General features: G+C 37.4%; 1 protein-coding gene across 4 annotated transcripts in view; it reads left to right on the top strand.

Annotated features, from left to right (window-relative positions):
- The window catches only part of sfmbt2.S (Scm like with four mbt domains 2 S homeolog), a 121,419-nt gene that overhangs the window by 60,372 nt on the left and 33,352 nt on the right, over positions 1 to 27,695 (top strand). For all 4 annotated transcript variants that reach the window (XM_018255712.2, XM_041588457.1, XM_018255713.2 and 1 more), the window contains exons 6-11: positions 10,706 to 10,794; positions 18,097 to 18,343; positions 19,651 to 19,748; positions 20,253 to 20,354; positions 21,095 to 21,242; positions 22,343 to 22,425. In XM_018255712.2, coding sequence (XP_018111201.1) covers positions 10,706 to 10,794; positions 18,097 to 18,343; positions 19,651 to 19,748; positions 20,253 to 20,354; positions 21,095 to 21,242; positions 22,343 to 22,425 — 767 coding nt within the window. The remainder of the gene's footprint in view (positions 1 to 10,705; positions 10,795 to 18,096; positions 18,344 to 19,650; positions 19,749 to 20,252; positions 20,355 to 21,094; positions 21,243 to 22,342; positions 22,426 to 27,695) is intronic.

The raw sequence follows: 27,695 nt of genomic DNA, 5'->3' as shown, positions 1-27,695 counted from the left end.
TATTGAAATTATGGGGGTTATTTATTAAAGTCCGATTTTTTTTTTGTCAGAGTTTTAAAGGGAAAAATAATTTTTTTGTAGGAAAAAAAAACTTGAATTTTTCTACATGTATTAAACCCCGAGGCTGTTAAAAATCCAAACAAAAAGTATTCCAATACAAACCTGCCGAGGTCATGTAGAAGTCAATGTCGTATGTTCCATTTACTATTGGAAGATATCATGATCTGTGGTGGGTTTTGTACTATAATCTGAAAAATTTGTGGTTTTTGGGCGTTAATCTGAAAAAATCTCACAATTTGTATTTTTTAACGATTTTATAGAGTCATTTATTGATAAATACAGTAAAAGATTGCATGTGAGTTTGGTCAAAGTGGTTTTAAGAATAAAGTGAGAAATTTTCATATTTTAGTAAATAACCCCCTATATTTCTGGACATTTCTTTTGTTTCTATTTCTCTCCCATACAAAGTATATTTTCCTATACTAGTAGTGTTTTGTATTCTGATGAACTGCATCTGTGACCAATGAGCTTTCATAGGTTGATTTACGGAAATGTGCAATTACCAATGGCAGTCATTCAGTACTTAGTCCCTGTAGATAAGTTTGGAGCTCTTTCACAGATCTTTTATTCTGGGGAACTAGTTCATGATCATGGCTCTGAGCAGTGATTGGAGCACACCTCCCAACAAGACAAGTAAGACCTCAAGGCATTTTATGCAACACTTCAACCATGTAACTCAGGGACAGGCCTATCTTTCATCCCCCTACAAATTTGGGTAAGCCAAACCTCTGCGAGAATCCACAAATTGGAACTGTCCCACCAAAAATGAAAACATTGGGATGTATGAAGCTGCTTTTAATTTAGAAAACACAGATTAAGTCCCAAGTGTCAGGCACGGATTTCCTCCAAAGAGCGCCCTCCCTCCCACAAGAATGCGTGCATGCGCATATTTTCTTTGTGGATCGCTAAGCGCCTAACGATTAATGCTCCAGGAACAAGGCGATCACCCCTGCGGCTGGGCGGCATGCTGCCCCTTCATTTTTGCCTCTCTAGGGCCGGCCTTTGCGGCCTCGCCGCACATCCGGGCCTGCCCAGTGTGAATTTCCAGCCATGGTAGCCTGCTGCATTTTGAACACATGCCTGCATGAAAGAGAGTTTCAGTGAAGCCTATCAGACAGGATTTCTGGCACTGTCAGCAGTTTGGCTCAATAGCTACCTGCTTTTTAGGTTAGTTGATTGTTCATAACTGGACAAAGCAGTATTCAGCAGCACCAACAAGTACTGGGGATTTTGAACAACCTTGCCAGTAGTTTTAATAAAAGCGTACTGTAAGACATAGTCATAACAAATATTCTGTTTAGCCATCTTGGCTGTATAATATTTTGCCCTAGGTTCCATCTTCAGTAAAAATTTCACGAAACGGTGAAAAAAATGTGCAAAGATTTCCGAAACGCAAAATAATTTTGATGCAAGCGTCATTTTTTATACGCACAACTAATTTGTCCATTCATTTAAGTTAATGGTGTCCAAATTATTTTGACCCGCGTCAATTTTTATGCGTGTGACAGTTTTGATGCACGCAACAATTTTAACGAGTGCCAATTTTTTTTGTCACAATAGATTTTTTTTTAACGCAGTTTCTCAAATGTATTCTCGGGCGGCGAAGCTGGAAATTCTCCGTATATTCATGCCCGGCAAATTTATTCGCCCATCACTATCTATCTTCAGTAGAAATCCAAATCATCCATAATTAATCATGGGCGTCCAATTTTTTTTTATGTGCGACAATTTTTTACACGCATGAAAAAAATTTTATCACTCCAAATGCATTAAAGTCAATGCCCATTTTTTCTTGTGGTGACTTTTTTTTTGTCTCAGTGACTTTTTTGTCTAAATGCATTAAAGTCAATGGACGTTTTTTCTTATGGTGACTTTTTTTGTCTTGGCGACAATTTGGTCTTGGCAATTTTTTGACACAGTGAAATTTTTTGTAGCGGATTTTGCAAAAAAATTTGCAGATGGCAAAATGCAGAGATTCACCGCGAAAAAATATGTTCATCATTTTCCATAATATACTTTACAGGTAATATCCAAATGGATTATACATATTTGCATATATTTTATATTTTTTCTACTTTTATAGCACTAAGGGGGAAATGTAATAAAATTTGCAAGGAGAAAAACTTACTCACAATTACTGTGAGTAATTCGCCTGTCGCAATAAAATATTCTTAGGCTTTTATTGCATTGCAAAACTTTAACACCTGCTCAAGAATTTCGTTAAAATATTTTGGCACAATATGATATGATTGAAAAATTTTATTACATACACTGCAAACATTAGTGATGAGTGAAATTTTTTGCCGAATTTCACCACACAAATGACGCCCATAGACTTCAATGGATTTTGGCAAATTTTCACCCATTCACCCATCACTAGTCACAAACTTTGCAAGGAAGTGATTGAGGTCTTTAATCAGTCAAAAATGGTGCAAACATGGTCGCTAACATTTGTCTCCCCTATTAGTCTTTTAAGAAATGGTGTGCTAACTGATGTACATTACAGCACTGACTAAATAAGTTTCATAACAATGCCAACATGTGTTAACTGTTAAACCATTAAATACAGTAGGCCTTGTGTCTACTTTTTTAATAATTACACAAAATTATAGTTTTTATTTGATGTTCTAAATAACGTAGAGCAGTGAAAAGGAAAGCACTATAGTTTGGATGATCTGTGTAATAAACTCCTCTTTATCTGTAAAGCTAATAATGCATAGGTAGCCCTGAGGTGAAGGGATGGGCTATTATTCACATTTATTCTCTCTCTTAAGATTGATGCAGGCCACATATAGGTCAATTTTTAGGGGCAATAAGTCATGTATTCATTTATTTTGGTCACACATGTAAATGTATTAATCCAAGGTACTTGATAGGTCATTTGCATATGAAAATATCCATGTCACATATAGTAATGGTTATGGCATTAATTTAGTATCAATAAGCATGTAGAGATAGCAGGGTATTAGAAATGCAGCAGGACCCAGACAAGGTAGTTACGATGATAATGGTAGCTACTCTGTACAAGTTACTATGTGATTGATATTGGCCAGTCTTTCACTAGTAAATGCACACACATAGTCTGGTGAGCTTTATGGCATATTCTACCTGAGTAAAAAGGGTGATCTAAGAGATAATATCTTATGGGAGTAGCCTTGAATAACAAGTCCTTGTCACTTAACTGGAATTACTAGCTTCACACCACCCAGTCTTTCATTTCTCTTCCACATTGTTAATTAATCCTGTTTTCTAATGTACTGCTTTAATGTACACTGATGCAAGGTCTCTTTGTGCTTAAATGAAGATAAACAGGAACATTATTTTGTTCAATAAATAACACATACCTGATCCACCCATTTACAATGCCAAACAGTCCTAACATGATATCATGTTTGCTTATCACACAGAACAATGGTTACTATGTTCATTTCATATTCAATAAATAATTTCAACCAAAGACTTAATTTGGGTCAAGCTTAGGTTTACATTGTTCAATCTTTTTCTGAGATACTTTTTTTCTGTGGGTACTATTTCCAAGATGCTCAAAATTTTATGAATGATAAAGTATTAAATGTTTTCAGATCAATCTGATCCATTACAGTATAATATTTTATTTGCACCTCAAAACCTTCTAGTAGTATGAATGTCAGGAAGGCTCCAAATTGATCCCTGGACCTCTCCCATTAACTCAAACAGTAATTCGGGCAGGTTTTAGGTGGTGAATAGTCAAATTTGAAGTCTTAAAGGGCCAGAGTATGATAATTCTCGAAAATCAAGTTTGGATAATGCCCTAGTCGAATTTGAGAGTTTTGACCATAAAAAAATTTGACCCTTAATAAATCTGTCCCTTAATGTAAGATATTGTCATAAAAGTCACAAAGTTTGCACCAGACTTCACCCAGTCAACCCTGGTTTGAAGCAGACATCTGATTGAATTTTCTCAGTTGCTGGACCAGGTGGAGCTTGTCTCATTTAACATTATAATTTTAAAGAGACCCAATCAACCATACCTGTCTCCATATATCTAAAACTATGTACAAGTGTAAATATTTTAAAATGTGTTGTGTTACTTTCTGTTACATGAGAGATGGCATTTCCATGCATTTATATATATATATATATATATATATATATATATATATATATATATATATATATATATATATATATATATATATATATATATATATATATATATATATATCACAAATTCAATGTTTTTCATTTTGGCTTGCTTCCATGTTCTCCTGCCTTTGACTGGTAAAATTATGTGTTGTAATTGTAAACAGAGCTTTTTTTCAGATCACTGACCTTGTAATGAATATTGCAATACTAAAGCTAATTTTGTTTTCTCCTCTGGCAAAAAAACCTTACGGGAGAAAGTGCCAATAAGTCTTCTGCATCCACCTGTCAGTGTTTACACAGGGCAGATTTCAGACAGAAAATGTACAGCTGGGAATTTTGGCCAAAATCTGCTCTATATAAGTAGTGACAGATGGCTGCAGTTGCTGTTGATGCTCACAGAACACAGGGAAGTTTGGGGCAGATTGGCATCAAACATTACCCTAAGAGGGATATGTAATAAAAGTTGCAAAGAGAAAAAAAATCTTTAATTGAGTCACAAGAGCATTAGTGAGTTTGGACACTAATGTTACAGATAAGATCTGGCTTAGCATCAACATTCCAGTTTATCCTAGTTTAGTTAAGTTATACTGAATGCTCATGGGCTCAATGTGGCCATTTGAAGTAATTTTATAGCTTCCTGCCTTACTAAAATTTACTTAGACTCATTAGACTGCTGTGTACAACATTTTGATCTAAACCTCCAAATAAACCTGTAGCATGCAGGGGTGCTGCACCAATGAGGCAAGTTGAGACACTCCCCTCAGACGGCAGCGGCCCACTGGTTAGCAGAGGCTGCTCATGGTAAGTTTAAGAGCCGAATTTCCGGTTTTCAAACAGTAAATTGCTCTTCGAGTAGGGATGTAGCGAACTGTTCTGCTGCGAACTAGTTCGCGCGAACTTCGACCGTTCGCGTCCGCCGAATGTTCGCGAACGTTTGGGAACGTTCGCATTTTGAGTTCGCGTTCGATCGTTCGACCATTCGACCATTCGAATTCCTTCGACCGCTAAAAATCGAACGATTTCCATTCGTTCGAATGATTGTAAGCATTCGATCGAATGAAAAGCATTCGATCGAATGGCTTCGTTCGTTCGATTCGAATGAAAATCCTTCGATCGAATGATTAAAATCCTTCGATCGAATGATTAAAATCCTTCGATCGTTCGAATCGAACGATTTTAGCGGGTGTTCGAAGTTCGTGAACTGTCCGCGAACGTTCGCATTTTTTGCCGGTGTTCGCGAACGGCGTTCGCGAACACCAAATCGGCAGTTCGCTACATCCCTGTCTTCGAGTGCAATTGCTCTTCTCTTCTCCCCATGAAACCCAACATACACTGGAGGGCAAACCAGGAGCATGTCAAGTTCTATGGTAATGTGCCAACTGACTTGCCTTAAAAAGTACTAAGTTCTGTTAATAATAACAGTATTCAATGCCTTACAGAAATTATTATTTATCTCTTATACCCTATTCACTGCTGTACATTAAGGATAATTTATTGCTTGTACTCTGAAATGCTCTGGAATACTTTGTATTTACTTCTCAATTTCAGAATCTATGTAAACATGGCCCTATTTATAGATATCTGAAGGGGACTTCTTTACATATAAATAAAGAAGCGTATGTACAGTGCACTGCAATTATATTAAATGCATGCTTGTTCAGTTCATTCCTTTTTTGCAACCACTTATGAAAAATATATTGTTTTCAACACTGGACAAATCTGTACCTGGGCAGTAACACATGTCAGCCATTCAAAGATTTGCTTTTATTGTTCTACCTGCAGCTGGCTAAAAAATGCTAATCACTGATTGGTTGCTATGAGTCACTGCCCGCATGCATTTTTTTCCCAGTGTTGATAAATGAGTCCTACCATATCTGGCTTGTGAAATCTAAACAACCTTCCATTGTGGATATTATAAAGGCAATTTCTCTAGTGTGATCTCATGGAGAAAATGTTCTTTATGAAAAGACTATATGTGTAATTTACAAAATGATTGCAGATGGTAAAGACAAAGCAAATCGCTAAATAGTTTTACCTACAATACACTATTCTGTCAGGCAAGCAATGGAAATCTTTGCACCCACTGTGTGTAAAGATTTACATGGTTTGGAATTTTAAAAGGTGCAGTTCTGTACCTGCTACTTTGCTTAGCAATGCAACTAATAATAAATGAGTACTTGTAACGTAAAGGACGTGGGGATAATTTATTAACACAGCTTACGTTTACCCTAATGCAGTTAATGCAGTCAAATCTCAGCTTTAATTTCCTAACTTGTAGTAGACATATTAATACTAGTTACACTAGTACAATTTAATTAGTTGATCTTAATAGAGATAAGCCTAAAGTTACTGGTTACGGATACAAAAAGTAACACATGGATTTCATTTGCATTGAGGTAATAAGAAAGAGATTTACACCCGTAATAATGTACTTGCCTATTGAAAATAGGATTTACATCTTACTAGATGTCCTGTGAATAAGTGAAAACGATCTCTCTGTCTCTTCTCATATACCAGTATTAGTTTCAATTCAGCTGCAGTGTAATTGCTATTCATGTCACCCAGCATAATACAGTGCATTAAGGTAAACTTAACAAATTGGGTACGAAAACCAATTCTAGCTTTGATAAAAGAAACACATTTCAGTGTTAGCTTGGCTGGATTTATGTTCTGATAACAAACCGTAATGTTCGGGGTTTTGATAATTTATGCTGCTGATTTATTAGCTCATGATTTCATTTCAGAATCTCTTTGTGAAGCTTTAGTTTCTTTTCAAATATTAACATAAAGATGATTTTTTTTTTGATTTTTTTTTTTTAATACAGTCTACATTATCTTCCAGAGAAATGTTTGTGTAATCTGTTCCTTAGTGAGTATCTAAGTAGCACACTGCAGTGCATTTCTTTGCATTTGGCTACAAAACAAGCCACCACTCCCATTTTAATCCAATGTATTTAGAGTTTAGTTAGAGTTAGTACTCTAACTCTATAAATGTAGGGACTAAATTATGATTCATAACATTTACACATTCTACTTGATGCCAACTAAGATATAATTTATCTGTTATGGAGGAAAAACAATCCTATATGGCTTTATGTTTTTGGCAAACTGGAGCAGATTTGGTGATTTCAATTAAAGGGATACTGTCATGGGAAAAATTTTTTTTTTTTTAAATTAATCAGTTAATAGTGCTACTCCAGCAGAATTCTGTACTGAAATCCATTTCTCAAAAGAGCAAACAGATTTTTTTATATTTAATTTTGAAATCTGACATGGGGCTAGACATTTTGTCAATTTCCCAGCTGCCCCTGGTCATGTGACTTGTGCCTGCACTTCAGGAGAGAAATGCTTTCTGGCAGGCTGCTGTTTTTCCTTCGCAATGTAACTGAATGTGTCTCAGTGGGACATGGGTTTTTACTATTGAGTGCTGTTCTTAGATCTACCAGGCAGCTGTTATCTTGTGTTAGGGAGCTGCTATCTGGTTACCTTCCCATTGTTCTTTTGTTTGGCTGCTGGGGGGGAAAAGGGAGGGAGTGATATCACTCCAACTTGCAGTACAGCAGTGATTGAAGTTTATCAGAGCACAAGTCACATGACTTGGGGCAGCTGGGAAATTGGCAATATGTCTAGCCCCATGTCAGATTTCAAAATTGAATATAAAAAAATCTGTTTGTTCTTTTGAGAAATGGATTTCAGTGCAGAATTCTGCTGGAGCAGCACTATTAACTGATTCATTTTGAAATTTTTTTTTTTCCCATGACAGTATCCCTTTAAAGAAAGACCCTTTACCCGGAAAACCCCAGGGCTGCAAGCATTCTGGATAACAGGACCGATAACTGCATTATAAAATGTTGCTATTGGCGAAAGCTCACTGATAAACTGTATACTTCCCCATCTCTCTGAAGAAGATAGAAAGTATATTACTTTTGAGTGTATTTATTGTGTTATGAAAACAGGCAGGTGGCGGGCCGAAATGCCATCAGGGGGCAGACCAGGTGATGTTGGGGGGCAGGGCGGTAATGTTGGGGGGGTGGACTGTGAGCCGTCAGGGGCGGGCAGTGATGTAGGGCTGGGACTGATGATGTGGTGGTCAGGAATTGTCTGATCTCCATGTCATTCACTTAAATGTCCAGTCTGGATTTCCTAATTTGGAAAATTAGACAGGCACTTTTCACCAAGGCAGCCCTTCCATAAACCGGGCTGTCCAGGTGAAATCCGGACAGGTGGCAACCCTAGTAATTAACCTTACCAAAAAGATGATGCAAAGAAAAAAGCACGTTTGGTAGCTGTTATGAGCCTGCCCAACATTTATGTTACTGTTTTTAATGTGATTTGTAAACAGTTCCTGGAAGCCATATTGAAAATTACAAAATGAATCAGTCCATATGTGTAAGATTGTGAATTGCCCATTTGCAGCATAGTTTTTCATTCTTTTTTGGTGAAAGATCTAAATGCATGGGGCAGCCATGTTTCTCCAAAACTTGAATATAGTTAGCAGCCCTTATAGTTATGGTTTTGCATACAGTTTTACAGATTCTAAAGATAATTGCATATGACCTGTCTTAGTAAAAATCACCCTCTTAGGTACAGATACAATTCCTTCTGATAGGAAGGTTTAATAGAATAAAGGAGAAGATGTTCTTAATTTAATGGTGGCAAAAAAAACTGCTACATAAGCTTTTATTTCAAAAGCAGTAAACTATTTATGTTGTCTTAGACCCTATTATTATTACATTGCACTACCCAGGTTTAGAAAACACTTTTCGATGTGAGAGATTTTTAGTTTTTGTAACAGCTTGAGCAAAAATATTTTGTGTTGCACAAATAAAAATGTTGTCCTGATTTGGACAGGGAAATCCTAATTCTCCATCTGCGAAAGGATTAGGATTTGGGTTATGTAGCTGGATATGTTTGGGTATGTTTGTCATGCTTAGCAAAGGATATTTGAGATATGTGACTGCTTAGACATGCCATTCCATGTGCAATCTGAATCTTCTTTGCTAGGTGGCTGCATTGGTGACCTTTGACCCACTTGAAATCGCATTATTTTTCACAATCAGTAGAAATGTTTATGCTTTGGAAATGTTAATTTCATTAAGAAGTTGTATTACATACATTGCTATTTGGCCCATATTAGAAAATGCACCATCCTTTTTTTTCACCGGGAGATGAGACACTGCAGGGTTGCATTAAATATCTTAAATATGCACTAAGCAAAACTCATTCCAGACAAAGAAATGGGTTGTCCCCCTGAAGCCACACTGATCAATAAATTGCCTAAAAAATCCAAGTGAGTGTAGCACCTATCTTGTGTGTCATTTTCTGTATGTAGAGATAGGATCTGGGATTTAACATTACAGGGGAACAGAAAGTGGGCACCTCCTTTTCTTCCCTTGCTTTTATCCAGTCATCCCCATACCCAACCTGCCCCTCCCCAAATTTAAATATAGCATTTTCTGCTGGAGTAAGGCTGGCGGTGTAGGTGGCAGGGGGGCTTGTGGGTTATGCCACTGACATAGAGAACCATCCATCTTTCCCTCGACTCAGACCACTTTCCCAGTCCCTGCTGCTGAAAAACACCCCCACAGCATGATGCTGCCACCACCATGTTTCACTGTGGGGATCGTGTTCTTGGGGTGTTCATGTGTTGGGTTTGCGCCAGACATAGCATTTTCCTTGGTGGCCGAAAAGTTCAATTTTAGTCTCATCTGACCAGAGCACCTTCCTCCATACATTTGGGGAGTCACCCACATGCCTTTTGGCAAACTCAAAATGTGCCTTCTAATTTTTAACTTTAAGTAATGGCTTTTTTTCTGGCCAATCTTCCATAAAGCCCAACTCTATGGAGTGTACATCTTATTGTGGTCCTGTGGACAGATACTCCAGTCTCTGCTGTGGAACTCTACAACTCCTTCAGGGTTACCTTTGGTCTCTGTGCTGACTCTCTGATTAATGCCCTCCTTGCCCCGGTCTGTGAGTCTTGGTGGGCAGCTCTATCTTGGCAGGTTTGTTGTGGTACCATTGTTGTAGTACCATGTCAGAAAAGGTGTGTTTATAATGACAGATCATGTGACACAGATTGCACACAGGTGGACTTCATTTCACTAATTATGTGAATTTTGAAGGTAATTGGTTGCACCAGGATTTTTTAGGGGCTTCACGGCAAAGGGGTGAATACATATGCACATGCAAATATACAGGTTTTTATATTTTTTTAAAAATGTTTTATATATATTTTTCTCATTAACTTAGACTATTTTGTGCACATCCATCACATAAAATAAAATTAAGAAACATTTAAATTACAGGTTAGAATGTAACAAAATAGGTTAAAAGCCAAGGGGGTGAATACTTTTGCAAGGCAGTGTATATCACCTATAATTTTCAGCTTTTACAGATGCCAGGGAAAAAATATTAGAAAATCTGAAGGCCAGCAAACTGTGCAATATGAACTGGACATATAAATATAGAATAAAAAGCAAGTACATAATGCTGTACTGAAATGTTTTTTTCTCCTCAGCAATAAAGGAAGAATGTACTGACTGGGCAGAGTTCTTGATCCATGATCTGACAGGCTCAAGGACAGCTCCAGCCAAACTCCTTGAAGGTGTAAGTCATTTAACTTACATATGTTTTGAATAACTTCTAATCACATGATTAATTCTCAGTGTGATATTTTCTAGCACCATGGAAGAATGAATTTTCATTACCCCTCCTTTACATCCGGTTTTATATTGATAGCTTCATATTTGGTAAATTAGTTAGGTTTTCATCATCCATTCTGCCTTTCATTGCGCAATCACATAAAATATTTATTTCTCTGTGTATATATTCAGGTATGGGACCTAATATCCAGAATGCTTGGGACCTGGGATTTTCCAGATAGAGGAACTTTCCATAATTTGGATCTTCATACCTTAAGTCTACTAAAAAATCATGTAAAAATTAAAAAAAAAAAACCAATAGTCTAGTTTTGCATCCAATTAGTATTGATTATATATTAGTTTGAACCACGTACAATACACTGTTTTAATATTACAGAGAAAAAGAAAATAATTTCCTTTCTGTAATTTGGATCTTTCTGGATAACTATTTTCTAGATAACAGATCCCATACCTCTACTTAAATAGATGCATTTAAATACATATGTAAATCATGCATTATGTCCATTAATGTGTACCGTATATACTCGAGTATAAGCCGACCCGGGTATAAGCCGAGGTACCTAACTTTACCTAGGAAAACTGGGAAAACTTATTGACTCTAGTATAAGCCTAGACACAACTACAGCACTGTCTCCCAGCAGCGCACATTCTGCCAAAGCGACCCCCCCAGCGATCAACCGGACTTCTTTGCAAAGTTGATGGTGACAGAGAATTGCCAAACGTATTACTGTGTGCATTGTCCCACTGTCCCACTACCATGTGCAGAGGGTGCTGTTTGATATTGCCATCACTGTTAATCTTTCATATAACCAACAGAGGGTGCTGTGTGATATTGCAGTCACTGTTATTCTTTCATATAACCAACAGAGGGCGCTGTGTGATATTGCAGTCACTGTTAATCTTTCATGTAACCAACAGAGGGCACTGTGTGATATTGCAGTCACTGTTATTCTTCCATATAACCAACAGATGGCGCTGTGTGATATTGCAGTCACTGTTATTCTTTCATATAAACAACAGAGGGCGCTGTGTGATATTGCAGTCACTGTTATTCTTTAATATAACCAACAGAGGGCGCTGTGTGATATTGCAGTCACTGTTAATCTTTCATATAACCAACAGAATGCGCACTGTTATTCTTTCATACAACCAACAGATGGTGCTGTGTGATATTGCAGTCACTGTTATTCCTTCATATAACCAACAGAGGGCGCACTGTTATTCTTTCATATAACCAACAGAGGGCATTGTGGGATATTGCAGTCACTGTTATTCTTTCATATAACCAACAGAGGGCGCACTGTTATTCTTTCATATAACCAACAGAGGGCATTGTGGGATATTGCAGTCTTTCCCCAAGTGTACTGTTTGTATAGGAATGATTAAAAGTGACTGCAATCTCAGCTTGGGTCGGGTACCGCTGACCCGAGTATAAGCCGAGGTAGACTTTTTCAGCACATTTTGGATGCTGAAAAACTCGGCTTATACTCGAGTATATACGGTAAGTGTGATCTACTTACCTAAATCCTAGTAGAGTGTTGAATTGGGCCTTGCTCTTGGTTTATACATCTAACAATGAAACACATGTTGAAATGTGTTTGACAGCTAATTAATCTGTTTAAATTAATACTATATGAATAATAAATGCTATGCCTTCTTGCATAGAGAGTCACTCACTGATTAAACATTTAGGTTTCAACTGAAGAGAGAAATTTCCCGGCCCCTCCTCAGTTTCTAAATGATTCTGCATTGCATTTATTTGAATTCTGACATGTATCTGTTTTAAGGAAATGAGTCGAATGTGTAGTTTATACAAATCAGCAAGTACATTTCCTAAGCTTGCTGACTTTTGAACAGTTGTATTGTCATGGAAACTAATGGCTAATTCACTGAAATAACATAAATGTTGGTTAGTTGCACTGATATATTTATTTCTGAAAATAACTTTTAGGCTTACGTTCAGCACAGTTGATAACTTACTAATCACAGTTGATAAATCTTAATCATAATCAGAGTTTTTTTACCCGCATTTCCTTCTCCTTTATGGGACACATTTGTCACATACTGTATAAAGGTTGTGTACTTAGTTAGTTGCATAGTTGAGTAGTGCTTGGTTTGTACCCAGATGCTCGCAAAATATTAGAAAATTCTAGTTATAAAAGAATTGAAGCTGCATGTAACTCTACATGGCTAGAGTTACACACTTTGCATTCTGCATGCAAACTTTTAGGTTATTGGCAATTGCCTAAAGCTGTGCTGTCCAATTTATATGGTACAGTGGGCCAGAATTTTTCTAAACTACCTGTTGAAGGGCCGATAACGGAAGGCAGTGTTAGCCACTCCCTGTTTTTAGACCACACCCACTTTAAACCACACCCATGTTACCGCAAGTCCATGTCCACATTAATAGCACACCAAAAAAACAGATGGTTGGTGCTCACTGCAGGGATCAGGGCCGGAACTAGAGGTAGACAGAGTAGGCAGCTGTCTAGGACGCCATCATTGAGGGGGCACTTTTAATGGTTTTTTTCTTTTTCTTTTTTTTTTCAAGCGTTTATTTAATAATTTGTTTCAGTAATCATGGTCACTCAGTCGGGTGGAATCCCCCTCCTTCACCTTCTCCCTCTTGCCAGCAAATAATAGCTCCTTCTGTGCAGTGCGGCAGCACAACGTGCGTATACACGTCAATGACATCACTGATGCGGTTGGGTGGCAGAGAGAGGTAGAGAGCTGACGGCCTGCTTGGTGTGGCTCTTGCTGCTCTCAGCGTTGCACAGTTGCACTGAACTGAAGACATTCTTTCTATTACTGTGAAAGTGTGAAGCTTCCTGCTGGCACAGCCAGGTACAGATTTGGTCCGGGTACATAAATACTAGGGGGCAATATGATGTGATCAGATTTATTTTTGGCTGCTGCTGGCACAGATAAAGATTGGGGGCAATATGATGGCTGCAGAAGGGCAGTATGATGGATGGCTGCTGGGTTTGCTGGTACAGGTACAGGGGGATGTATGGCTGCTGGGCTTGCTGGTACAGGTACAGGGGGCAGTAATATAAATGAAAAAGTGTTGTACATTTTCTTGCTTTCTTTATTTAAAAAACATCATGGTAAGGAGGGAAATGGTAATGCAGGACAGGGGCACTGATTGAAGCTCTTGCCTAGGGTGCCAAACTACCTTGGCCTGGCACCGGCATGATGTCACTCATATGTGAAAAAAGTTAAGTCATATTAAGACATACCCTTAAATCCAAATGCCTCCTCCCCTGTGTGTAATACAGTACCCCAGCATATGATTAAACACCTTAGGGGCCCCTAACAATAATTTTCAAATGCTAACAAACCCCCAGAACAAATACCAGACTTACGTTCCATAGGGATCATAGGTCGGGCAGAGTATGGCAAACACAGGGTGCAAAGAGCAGGCAAAGTAAATTTTACATATGGTAAACAGAAATAGCAGGCAGACTTTGATATGGAGGGCCACATAAAGGGCGGCCCTGGTCTAGAGGGAAATTGTTTGAGCTAATAACTAATATAGGTGCTAAATTACACCAGTGGAGTTGCCTCATAAAAACAGCACCTTCTATTTGATGGTAACTAAGATGCATAAATCCATACTAATGGGAAAACTTTCTGACTGCATTCATTTAATGTTTAAATGATTTTAAGCTTTAGATATTGAAATCCAAATTATGGAAATATCCTATATCTGGAAATTCCAGGTCCCAAGCATCTTGCATAAATGATTCTATACCTGTACTAAAAGTGGATTCAAAGATCTGATCGAGATCTTTGTGTAATTTGGACACCCTTTGGTAACGTTAATTACCACATTTTCTAGTTTAGGAGAAATATTATTTATTTAACAAAATTAATGTTTTCTTTTAGTTTAAGTATGGCAAATGAAACATGGTTTGCAAATAGGGATGGGCGAATTTATTCGCCAGGCGTGAATTCGCGGCGAATTTGCGCGATTCGCCGCCAGCGAATAAATTCGCGAAACGCCCGCGAAAATTTGCGGAAAAAAAACGGGCGCGTTTCGCGAATTTTTCGCCGTTTCGCGAATTTCGCGCGAAATTCGCACATTTTTCGGCGAAGCGAAACGGCGCAAATTCGCCCATCACTATTTGCAAACTCTTCTCAGAGTTTCAGGAGCAATAATGAGCATTATGTAATGGATTTCACCCTCCCCCTCAGTGGTTGGCTGTGTTCAGTAGCAAAGATATGCAGCTCATTATACAGGAAGGGGGGATCAGTGAGAAGGAAAGTATAAAATGCTGCTGTTGTTCAATTGAACTGTTTGACACTGTTAAGTACAACAAATCTATAGTTAATATAATTTTCTTCATTCAAACAATTGGCAGGAAGTCTTCCAACTCTCCGTTGGCTCAGTTTAAACACAGCTATTTATTGCACCTTTAAGAAAAAGCTAAGCATCATAACTAAGAATGCATTGATTCATAAATAAAAGTATGTAATGCAGAAACTGACAAACAGATGTCAGTATGAAGCACCTGCATTCTCAGTGTGGACTAAACTAAACACCATTGGCAAACACCTAAAATAGCCAAATGTGCTCACTTGGGTTCTGTTAATTAATTAATCAACTTTTCCTGGAGGCAAGATACTGCAAGGCAACTGCAGACCTGCTCATCATCATTTCATTCTTTCTGAGCTGTTGCATTTTATTCTATATTTGTCAGGAACTGCAGAGAATCAATCACTGACCTATTGGCCTGTAGGCTCCTGTGGTTATCTTTTGAGCCACTGGAGGATTTCAGAGCTGGAGCTCATCAATATTCAGGAGATCCATCCAGTATTTTTACTTGTTGTTCTCTTCACCCCACCTACCTTGTTAACAACATGTGCCAAATATCAAGCAATTATGGACCTACAGTTATATGAAAAAGTTTGGGAGCCCCTCTCAGCCTGCATAATAATTTACTCCACTTGCAACAAAAAAAGATAACAGTGGTATGTCTTTCATTTCCCAGGAGTACTGGGGTGTTTTCTGAACAAAGATTTTTACTGAGGCAGTAGTCAGTTGTATGAAATTCAATCAAATGTGAAAAACTAACTGTGCAAAAATTTGTAATTTTGCTAATTTGAATGCATGTAACTGCTCAATACTGATTATTGGCAACACCAAATTGGTTGGATTAGTTCGATTAAGATGGCCATAGATGTAAAGATTTTTAAAAGATCTTTTCGTTATCGTGAGACCACGATTAACTTGATGGATTGGTCGGATTACACTGAAATCGATCGCTCACCAACGAAAGATCTTTGTGTCTATGGGGACCTTAAGCCTTGAACTTCATAGGCAGGTGTGTCCAATCATGAGAAAAGGTATTTAAGGTATTTAAGGCCAATTGCAAGTTGTGCTTCTGTTTGACTCTCCTCTGAAGTGTGACAGCATGGGGTCCACAAAGCAACTCTCAAAATAAATGAAAACAAAGATTGTTAAATAAAATGGTCTAGGGAAGGATACAAAAAGCTATCTCAGGGGTTTAAAACTGTCAGTTTTAACTTTAAGGAATGTAATCAGGAAATGGTAGGTCACAGGCACAGTTGCTGTAAAACCCAGGTCTGGCAGGCCAAGAAAAATGTGTGGCGCATTGTAAGAATGGTTACAGACAACCCAAAGATCACCTCCAAAGACCTGCAAGAACATCTTGCTGCAGATGGTGTATCTATACATCGTTCTACAATTCAGTGCAATTTGCACAAAGAACATCTGTATGGCAGGGTGATGAGAAAGAAGCCCTTTCTGCACTCACGTAAACACAAACAGAGGCACTTGTATGCAAAAGCTCATTTAGACAAGCCACAGTCATTTTGGAACAAAGTGCTTTGGACTGAAGAACACTGCATTCCAAGAAAAACACCTGCTAACTACTGTCAAATTTGGTGGAGGTTCCATCATGCTGTGGGGCTGTGTGGCTAGTTCAGGGACTGAGGCCCTTGTTAAAGTTGAGGGTCAGATAAATTCAACCCAATGTCAACAAATTTTTCAGTATAATGTTTAAGCATCAGTCACAAAGTTGAAGTTACACAGGGATTGGATATTCCAACAAGACAATGACCCTAAACACACTTGGAAATCTACAAAGGCATTTATGCAGAGGGAGAAGTACAATATTCTGGAATGGCTGTCACAGTCCCCAGACATTTACATTTGCAAAAGGAGGCTCAACTGTTATTGTTATTATGCCTATTGCATATTTTCTGTTCATCCAATAAACTTTATGTTACATTTGCAAAAGGAGGCTCAACTAAGTATTGATGTAATATCTCTGTTTGAGTTGCCAAAATTTATGCACATGTATCATTTTGTTATGATGCATATTTTCTGTTAATCCAATAAACTTTTTGTTACTGCTGAAATACTAATGTTTCCATAAGGCATGTTATATATTAAAAGGAAGTTGCTACTTTGAAAGCTCAGCCAATGATAAACAAAACTCCAAAGAATTAAGAGGGGTTACCAGACTTTTTCATATGACTGTATATAGCCTATCCCTTGCTATCCACAGTTGCTTGATCATCAGCGCTCACAAGCCTGATCTCGCATGTGACTCCTTGCCTGATTCCTGCCTGTGTTTCCTGAGTCCCAGCCTGGTTCTCTGTTTCTGACCGTGTCTTGCCTGGGTCTCCGCTCTGTTCCCTTGTTCCCACTCCACTTCCCTTTTCCTGTTGGATCTCCTGGTGTTTGACCTCAGCCTGTCTCTCTGACTATTCTTTGCATTCAGCCTGCCCTTGACCTTGACCTGTTTACTGGACTTTCCTTGTCTGCCACCAGCCCTGACCATTCGGCCCATTCTGGACTCTGCCTTTATTTACCATTTACCTAGCTATATATAGGCCTGTATTTGGACCCAGTCTGTACGTCTATCTGTTTTTCTTATTTTTGCTCATAAACCCTATTTTCATTCTTCTTACTTTGTCTTCTATGTCTACTAATTTCTCAGTCATTCAAGGGAGTTTTATGGGGTTTCTCTGCATATAGGCTCCTACCAACAAATACACTCCTACAAAAATGTAAAATGTTGTTATTCAAAGAGGATGATGGCCTTAGTCCATTTTCAGTCATGCTTCATGCTATGTAGCAAAAGTCTGGACTTTAACTTAGACAAAGAACTTGAACAATCTTAGGCTTATGAAGTCACGTGATAATGTAAAACTTGATTTGAATTATTTTCCATCTGTGAATTTGGTCTAATAAATAGGTCTGTTTCCCAAACAGCCTCTTCGAGGGAAAACCCCAGTAGACCTGATTATAGCCGATTCATTGATAGAACTCCAGGATAAGCAGAATCCCTTCCAGTACTGGATTGTCCGTGTGATAGAAAATATTGGAGGAAGATTGCGGCTGCGCTATGCGGGACTAGAAGAGTCTGATTCCTGGGATCAGTGGCTATTTTACTTGGACTACAGACTTAGGCCTGTTGGGTGGTGTCAAGAAAACCAGTTCAGGATGGACCCACCAATAGGTATCTTATCTACCTGTTGTTCAATTTAATTGTGTTATTATTCATTAACCTGTATGTATATTATAAAATATAGTCATTTATTTGTCTTTTTTCAGTAAAGTTAGAGAGGCAGAAAAGGCATAGGTACAGCACTATTGGTAACAATAAATAAATAACTGCTGCATAGGGAGTAATAGAGCAGTTGGTGAGGTGGGAGAATAGTGGCTTGGAGAAACCTAGCTGCTATCCGTGGTACTGACTAGAATACTTGTGCTGGTTTTCATTTTATTTTCTTAATTCTGTAGTGTGGAGCTTGGAATAAATACTTCATTCTTTTCCACATCATACAAGACTGAAGTTATATAACAGAAAAAACATTTCAACTAGTCTAAAAGAAGATCTGCAGTGATAATTTTGACATCTGGCACAATGTCCTTTTCTGGATTTATGGGGCAAGTAGAGGTGATTAATCTTTGCTTACCCCATAAACCGAGGCAGATTAGCTGTAAATTGTCTTTTTACACATTCACTTCTGTTCAGTGAAGGCCAACTTGGTTCCACAGGGTCCAGGGTATTAGATGTTAATGATTCTACAAGAGAAAAAGGATCACTGGACCGTGTTTGTTTACAACTTGCAGGCGTTCTTAACTTTGCGATGACAAGTACTGCTTACTTGCCATTTTGTTACCAAGTGAACCTGGATTATGTGACCCACTAAGGCTGGCCTGCATCATCACAACTAAGTATGCTGCCAGGTCCTTATTACATGATGATTTCTTATTTACAGTGTACATTTCTAATTTCAATTGTAAAGGGCATCACTAATGAAAATCAGTGGAAAATATTCTAGGACATGAACCAATGTGTGATTACTTTAAGGGAACAATATGCCTCTTGGTTAACAGTTAACTCTATGCACCTGAGCAAAGCACTAAAGCCTTGTATATCATTTCTTGGAAACAGGGGTGTAAAATAACCTCTCTTCAGCTCTGTGTGGTACACTACTCCTTCTTGATTGGTCCTAACTCAGTCCTATCTTTGCCCCAGCTCACACTATTTTAAACTCCCCTTCCAACTATGGGCCCAAGCGACCATCCAGGTGGTAAACCTCCACTGCTTGAAAACCAGGCTGGTGATGGAGATGGACTCAGCTCTCATCTGTTTTCTGAAGTGGTTTCACTTAACCTTCTCAGTATGACGTTGACGATGATGATATTAATGCTGGGTTTAGCAGAATATATTACATAAGTTTAAGGCAATAATTTTCAATATTTTATTGTAAACAATTTGTCTTTGTCTTTGTTCTAAAGTATTTTTCTTTGTTTCAGAACTTTGTCCATTAAGGAGCATATCAGAATGGAAAAGTGCCTTGGAAAAATCTTTGGTAGAAGCAGCAAGATGTCCTCTACCGGTAGAAGTTTTTAAGGTAAAAAGCTTGCTTTGTTCTTTGCACACAATGGGTAACACCCACAAAAATCTGATGAACACCCACCCTCAGCCATTGCATGTGTATACAGTCATTTGCTGAACAGATAGATAGATAGATAGTCATCTATGTTGCATACATAAAATATACACAACAGACGAAATTACAGGTTACTAAAAATGTTCCCTTTACCCCCTCTCAACCCTCCACACATCCACTTACATTTTCATGTCCATCATTTTCACACACATATAAATACAGTGTTTCATGAACAATACTTCCCTAAAAACTATATGCAAACATGCACACTAACTTTAATATGAAAGCCTGTCGATCAGTAAATATGATTGTATCTTCAGAGATAGCCCCTGCAGTTGTTGCAAATTAGTATACGAGTGTTGTAGCATGTAAGCCATAGATCAAAATTGCAAAATAGAACACTTAACTTTACTTGTACCTGTTTTCATCTATATTCTTCATAAAAACAATTTCTTTGTTCTGAAGGATCATGCTGATTTAAGGAGCCATTCTTTGACTTATGGGATGAAAGTTGAGGTTGTAGAGCCAGAAGAATGTAATTGTATACGCCCTGCAACAGTAACTAAGGTAAGTAAGGTATACTGTCTAAAATGTGTGACAGAATTTTAACTTAAAATTATTTCTCCTAGCAACAATATAAAGCATCACTGTTTATTATTATGATTATATTATCATTGCATAATCGATTATTTCTCCTTCAAAAGGAGACATTACAGAATACATTACATGAGACTGTAGGCTCAATATCCTACCTCAGTAATTGCAATGACCACAAAAACTATGGTTTTCAAAAGCAATATCATATTAGTCACTTCTATAAATTAAATTGAGAATATCCCCCCACACACATTTTTTTTACATGAGTTCATTCAATTGGGTATTAGTTGGTACATATACACTGTGCAAATTTAATATATTTTTCATGTATGTGTGTCTATTTGTTTTGTTTTTTTGCCTGTGCTGCAGAGACCATGCTTTTCCATTTTCTGTAAAGAGCATGAAATTTACTTTGTAATAACTGAAACAACCATTTAGTTTTTATGGGAGGAGTGTACAGCTTGGGGCAGTTTTGATTTATGTCTGCATGGACTGCAAGCTGAAAAGTACATTAGAAACTAGGAAACACATGTACACACATTTAACATTTCTACATAGTAGCTGCCGGGGGGCCCCGAGGGGGTGCGGGCCCTGACCCAATCGCCCCCCCCCCTGCTCCCCGGTAAGTTACGCCACTGTTTCTACATTACATCTACATTAAAAATCAGGGAAAACATTGCAATTATATATATATTGCAATACACTTGCAGGTGTTCAACAATCTCTACTTTCAAGTGACTGTGGATGATCTAAGACCAGAGGCAAAAGAAGTATTCATGCTGTGTCATGCAGATTCTTTGACTCTTTTACCTGTACAGTGGTGCCTTATAAATGGAGTCAATCTCACTTCTCCTAAAGGTATGTTTTTGGAAAAATAAAATGAAAGACTTGACAAATTACTTTCTTTTCATTATTAATTACAGGATACGTTTAGCTTACTTGATCTTTTTCTAACATGAGTTCTAACCTGAGTTCCTGCCTGTTATGCTCTCCATAGTTAAATACTGTAGTTAGATGGGGTTGAAAAAATACCAAAGTCCATCAAGTTTTACCCTTCCAAATGAAACACAACCTCCATATACACACTCTGACCCCTGAATATACTTACATAAACTATATATACTCATACACTAACTATATATTTTAGTATCACAATGGCCTTGGATATTATGCTTGTCCAAGAAATCATCCAAGCCACTCTTTAAAGCATTAACAGAATCGGCAATCACAACATCACCCGGCAGTGCATTCGACAACCTCACTGTCCTCACTGTGAAGAACCACCTACACTGCTTCAAATGATTTCCTCTAGTCTAAAGGGGTGGCCTCTGGTACGGTGATCCTCTTTATGGGTAATAAGGTCCCCTAATATTTGTCTATAATGTCCTCTAACGTACTTTTGAAGTGTAATCATGTCCCCTCTAAAGAGTTTTTTTTTCCGGAGAAAACAACCCAAACCTTGACAGTCTACCCTCATAATTTAAGCCTTCCATCCCTCTAACCAGTTTAGTAAAAAATTCTGCTGATCAATATGTTTGCCATGTTATACACTGGGGATGCACAAGGAGTTTTATTCATAGTTCTGCAACAACAACAACAAAAAACAGAAGTGTATATTGTGTTTGATTCATGAATTAGGTGAAATAAATGTATTGGAATCTGAGAATACAGTGTAGTAAAAAAAAGACTAGTCTTTTTAGCATAGGCTTTACAATGCCTGTAGAACAACATCAGAATTTATTATTGCCTAGAAATTTCCCAAGAGCTATCACTGAAAAATTGAAGATTTAGTAAACAAAATTCACATCTAATTCATTTTAGTCCCCCAAGTTAGTCACCTTAGAACAGATCTCACAATATTCATATAACAGCTAGCATTCTCTAGTAGCAAATAAATAATAAATAATTATGGCCCTTTTTATTTAAAAAGACTTCTTGTTGCATTTCCTTGCTCTTAGGTTATCCAGGACAGGACTTTGACTGGGCAGATTACCAGAAGCAGTGTGGAGCCGAGGCAGTACCTGATACTTTGTTTAGAAATGTAAGTATTGAATTTGAAAAGACAGTATAATGATCAAATGAGTATTTCGAAAACAATAAATTTTATGTATTGATTTCATCCTAAATAAAACATGAGGAATCCATAGTCTAAGTAATCCTTAATGCTCATATCTATCTCTTAGTAAAGTCAAGTGAGTATTCTATTGCTTTTTCATGCGAACAGCTAAATCATGAGTATGTATAGTTAAAGAAGAAGATTTTAGTCACAAGGGGATGTCAAATTTTTGGCACCCTGAGTGATTTTATCCACCCACCTCATACTCCAGGCTGGTGCTCCTGTTAGCAGAAAATTAGTGGGAACTTTTGAGTGAGAACCACAGAACGAACTTCTGCAGGGTGTGTATGTCCAGTAAAGTGAAAAGTCAAACTTTAAGCAAAAAGTCAGCCTTTACACCTAACCAGGCCCGGACTGGCAATCTGTGGGTTCTGGAAAATGCCAGAGGGGCTGCTATAAGGTGCCATAGAAAGTCAGTATTTTGTGGGCTGGTGGGGGGTGTTTGGGCCTCTAAGTCGGCTGATTGGGCCTCTCTGTACCTGAAATGCAAGGGCCTATTTTAATTCTCAGTCCAGACCTGCACCTAACTGCACATGCGTTGGCTTGGGGCCATTGAAGAATTAACTATAAATGGATACTATACCTATATAGATTGTACTTTCCCTTTTCTCATATAGAGTTATTGGATTTCAATAATAGGTATTTGTAGACAATAGTATTTAAAAGACAAAAATAATTCAAGATTGAGGGTATCACAAAGCAGACCCTCAGACATAATCATATTGGTTGAGGATCACTTTTTAAAAATGGAACATAAGCGAAAACATGAGAGAAAATGATATATTTTTGAACCATCTTTGCAAAATTCAGTGTACCTTAATGCTTCTTCAGTGTACCTTAAATAATCAGTCATAGCTGTATCATAAATTACAAATTTATTTTTGAAACCATTGTCTCAATTGTACCCTAACCTCGAGTTTGTAAAATCTTGTGAGTAGGCCCTCTATTCCTATTGTACTCTGTAAACCCTTGTTTGTTATTCACCATTTGTTCACGGTTCATTATAAACTAATGTAAAGCACTGCGTAACTTGGCACCATATAAATAAATGATTATGATGATAAATATATTGTAATCTGTCTCTACTTGCATGTTTACTTTTGTATAAAAATATCATGTTAGTCTTTACAGAACATGGAATGGAATATTATACATTTTCGTGCCTCCTCCCTAAGAAGAAGTAATTTTAAACAATAATATTTATTACACAAGCTTGCCCATGCTTTAAGCAAAAATTATGGCCCAGTGCCATAAGCAGTACAATTTTCATGGACTTTAGGTGGGTTATTTATTGAGTTCCGAATTTTTCTGATCTGACTTTTAAATGAGAAAATACAATTTTTTCAGAGGAAAAAAAAACTCGATTTTTTTTCAGGATTCATTAAACTCCAATGGTGTTAAAAGTCAGATGAAACAAGTACTCTGACCCAGACCTGACAAGAACATGTAAATGTTAATGGCAGATGTCCCGTTACCAAATGGAAGATTTTCTGGTTTGTGGTGGGTTTCCGAAAAATTTTAGGTTTTGGCTGCATGCTGAACAAAAAACACCATCCGACTTTATTTAACTTGCACTTCAGCTGTGTAAAAAATTGTCGATTTTAAAAATGCTCAGAAACACGCAATGAGCAATGTTCACTGATTTATTTGAATGTGCAAAGTTCCTCTTTAATTTGCAAATTTAAAGAGATAATATGCTTGCTGTGCTCTTACCCTGAACCATCTGTTTTTATATTTGCTTTTTCTATGTCAAATTCTGCCTTAGATTAATGGTTTTTATTTAATTACATTCATTTTCAGTATATTTATAATGCTTTTAGAGCACATTTCCCAGGGCTTACAGTACAGTAACTTTAGTTGTACAAACATCAAAATGCGGAAGGTAAAATAAGTCATTCAACAGCATTTGGTCTTTAAATGCATTGAAAGTGCATCATTTTAATTCTATTGAAACTTTATTTTATTACTACACTCTTTTTCAAAATGAAGCATTAATGAGAAATCTCTTAGCCTAATCTGTAGTTTCATGTGTTTTTAACATTTTCTCAGAGTGCATTGTTCTTTTTTGTTAAATCCTCAATTTCCAAGTAAAGCCCTTCTGTTGATCTAAGGACAATGACACACAAATTAAGCTTGGGTGTTTTATTTCTCATTACAGGGCAGTCACCTGAACTCATGGGTCATGTGATTATGTCATTTGAAAATGTGCTTGTCGCCATTTCTGACCTGGGAGTGTGACTGTGGGGTTAGGTGATTGTCACGTGAATTAACGAAAAGTGATTTTTGGGTGTCATGTCAACTTCGGCAATAAAATGTTCATGTAACTGTGTAAAGTACGTAATGACCGGCTGCATTTAAAGAAAAGGCACAAATAGTTTTTGCACATAACCTGTACAGAGAGAGAATATATACCCAAGCCTAGCAAATTCTTTCCACTGTTTTACGCAGAATTGAATAAATGTTAATTACAGAATGGTACCTCAGATGTCTGAGATTTAGAACTTGATGCTAAAGGTGTAAAAACAACAGATCAGAGCAGGAAAATGATCAAAGCTGCAACCTTTGCTTAGGAACCTAGTTTGATGTAAATTCCTTTGAAAGTCAACACTGCATTGTGGTAGACAGGAACTTCATACTCAGTTGAGAGTTGGCTGCTTGCCGTTAATAGAACAATAACCAATTATTCTAACCCTAAATGGGACATCAGCCAAACAACTTAATACACCTTACTTTAATCAATGACTTGTCTCTAGTGGCACCATTCCAAACATCAGTAAAAAATGTATATTTTGATGTACAAGGTTACCAAGTTTCCAAGTTGGTATACTATTTTTTTTTAGTTTTATACTGTCAATTTATTATTGACAGTATATTTGACCACATACAAAATTCCCCAGAAGCAAGTCCACTTTACTCAAAGTTATATGTGCAGCTTTCATGTAAACAGACCCAATGCTCTATCTACTGAGTCCCGTGTCAGTAATAAATAAAATATAAACTTCTAGCACTATTTAATGCAATTTCAAATACACAAAATAGAAAAATATATTCTTGGCGGCTGTTAAAAAAAGTTAAAAAAAAAATCTACTAAAACAAATGCAATGTTTTGCTTAAAGGGTAGGGTATTACAGTAGATATAAGATTTATCTGAATGTGAAGGAAGAGTGGCTGATGTTTCAAAACATGCACTGTATACCTCAGCATGAAAGGAAATCATGGGGGGAAGTAAGAAATGGGAATCATTTTACATGTAAAAGTTTAGTTCCTGTATTACGCATGTATATATTAATTGAAAAATACAATGACATGCCATGTCAATTCTATTTGAGCATGTCAATTCTATTTTGTTTTTAACACAGATATAATAAAAAAAGGTGCAAAATGTTAAAGCCCACCCCAGAAAAACCGCCAGAACCTTTCAAATGACTGGCACACACCCAAGAACAGTAATGTTGGCCTTCAAGAAGAGACCATGCAGAATGTTGTGTTCTTTTATATAAAAGTTTTATGTTATTGTTTAGATTCCCATCTTTATACTTATAGTTATTCATAATTATACAGTAGAATATACAGACTCTAGGCTGAATTGATTGTTAATCCAGTTTTCACAATGAGTCATAAGACAGTAAAGTTTATAATACATTTTATAGCATTATAAAAACTGAACTGCAGTCACTTTTACCATTGGTCGTACAGAGGCTGCTTGTTCTCAAATTGCTTCCGTGTCTGCATGTTTGATTTGCTGTTTACCAAATCATATAAAGAAACAAATATGAGGAAGGGGGCTCGTTTCTCTGGGTCTTAGAAACCTTTTTATTTGTTGCGGGGTGTACCAGGTTCATGAATGTGCAGGCCATACCCCATAAATAAGCAAAGCAGGATTTACATTTCCTTATTCTGTTTTAACAATGAAGTGTAAACTTGTCAAGGAGTCCCAAAGACTAGACATCAAATTACACCTTCCAAACTATAGGTTTAAGCATTTTTATATATTGCTTTTTAAAGTGTTTTACAAGGATACTATCAGTGTTTTTAATTATTTGATTTACTTGAAACACAGTGCAACAATTTTCCCTTTTAAGGGAGTTGAGCAGGAATTACTTTGAATTGGGTGTAAGTGTAAATTGCAGGAAATGAATGAACTATGAACACTGCAAGCAAAAATTCTCTATTAAATCAGTCACAACACGGGCTACAGATTAATAAAATGGTATAACAGAGCAGTATTTGCTTTAGTAATTTAACACAAAATGCTGAATACAGATTTGGTTTTCATTCCAACTGTGTAATAGTGTCTGTTTGCACAATATACTGACAGCAAATTTAATTAGCAAACGCTGAGTTACTGTAGCATTAATACATGGTAGACCTATTAACTTTCTGGTGTTTTTTAGTGGATTTAAGATGAGGCTTTGTTTCAATAGTCTTGATGCTAATAATTGTAGGAAATCATGTTGGATTTTAGAGAAAATTTTTATATTAATGTAAAACTATTTTGTACTATACAGACCAATGGGGTTAATCACCAGCTAGTGCACTAGAGCATGGGTTACACGTGACTAACACTTTAGGCTAGGGCCTTTGCTAAAGGGAAGCCTAGAGGTGTGATGTAATGTAACTACAACAGGCTACTGTGCAATAAAACAGGAAAAGAATGGGTGCCAGGAGGTTCTTGTTCCCTGACTTATCTCTCTAGAGGTACTGGTCCCTCTAGGGCACAACGGGAGGTTCACGGGGTCCCTGCTCCCTGACTTATCTCTCTAGAGGTACTGATCCCTCTAGTGAACAGCTAGTTCACTAGAGCATGGGTTACACATGACTAACACTTCAGGCTAGGGCCTTTGGTAAATGGAAGCCTAAAGGTGTGGTGTAATGTAACTACAACTCACACAGGCTACTGTGCAATAAAACAGGAAAAGAATGGGCACCAGGAGGTTCTTGCAATCAAACAGAATAAAACTTTTATTTGTCAGAGACAAATGATCCACAGAGTTGTACTTACAAAGCCACAGAGGCCCAGCAGACATGGCTACAACATGTCCCTCAGAGACAGCACAGGATAGATATACCCTCAGGATCTCAGCACCGTGACCTGAATCCCACTCGTTGGATCAGGAAATTTACTAACCCTAATTCCCTATTAGGCTGTGTCCCTATCTACAGACCAGTCTTGCTAAGAGGAGAGCTACTTCCTT

The sequence above is a fragment of the Xenopus laevis genome, chromosome 3S, assembly GCF_017654675.1.
Source record: "Xenopus laevis strain J_2021 chromosome 3S, Xenopus_laevis_v10.1, whole genome shotgun sequence".
In the NCBI taxonomy this organism is placed as follows: domain Eukaryota; kingdom Metazoa; phylum Chordata; class Amphibia; order Anura; family Pipidae; genus Xenopus; species Xenopus laevis.
The sequence above is the reverse complement of the archived record's forward strand: the minus strand, read 5'-3'. Positions and strand labels throughout refer to the sequence as shown.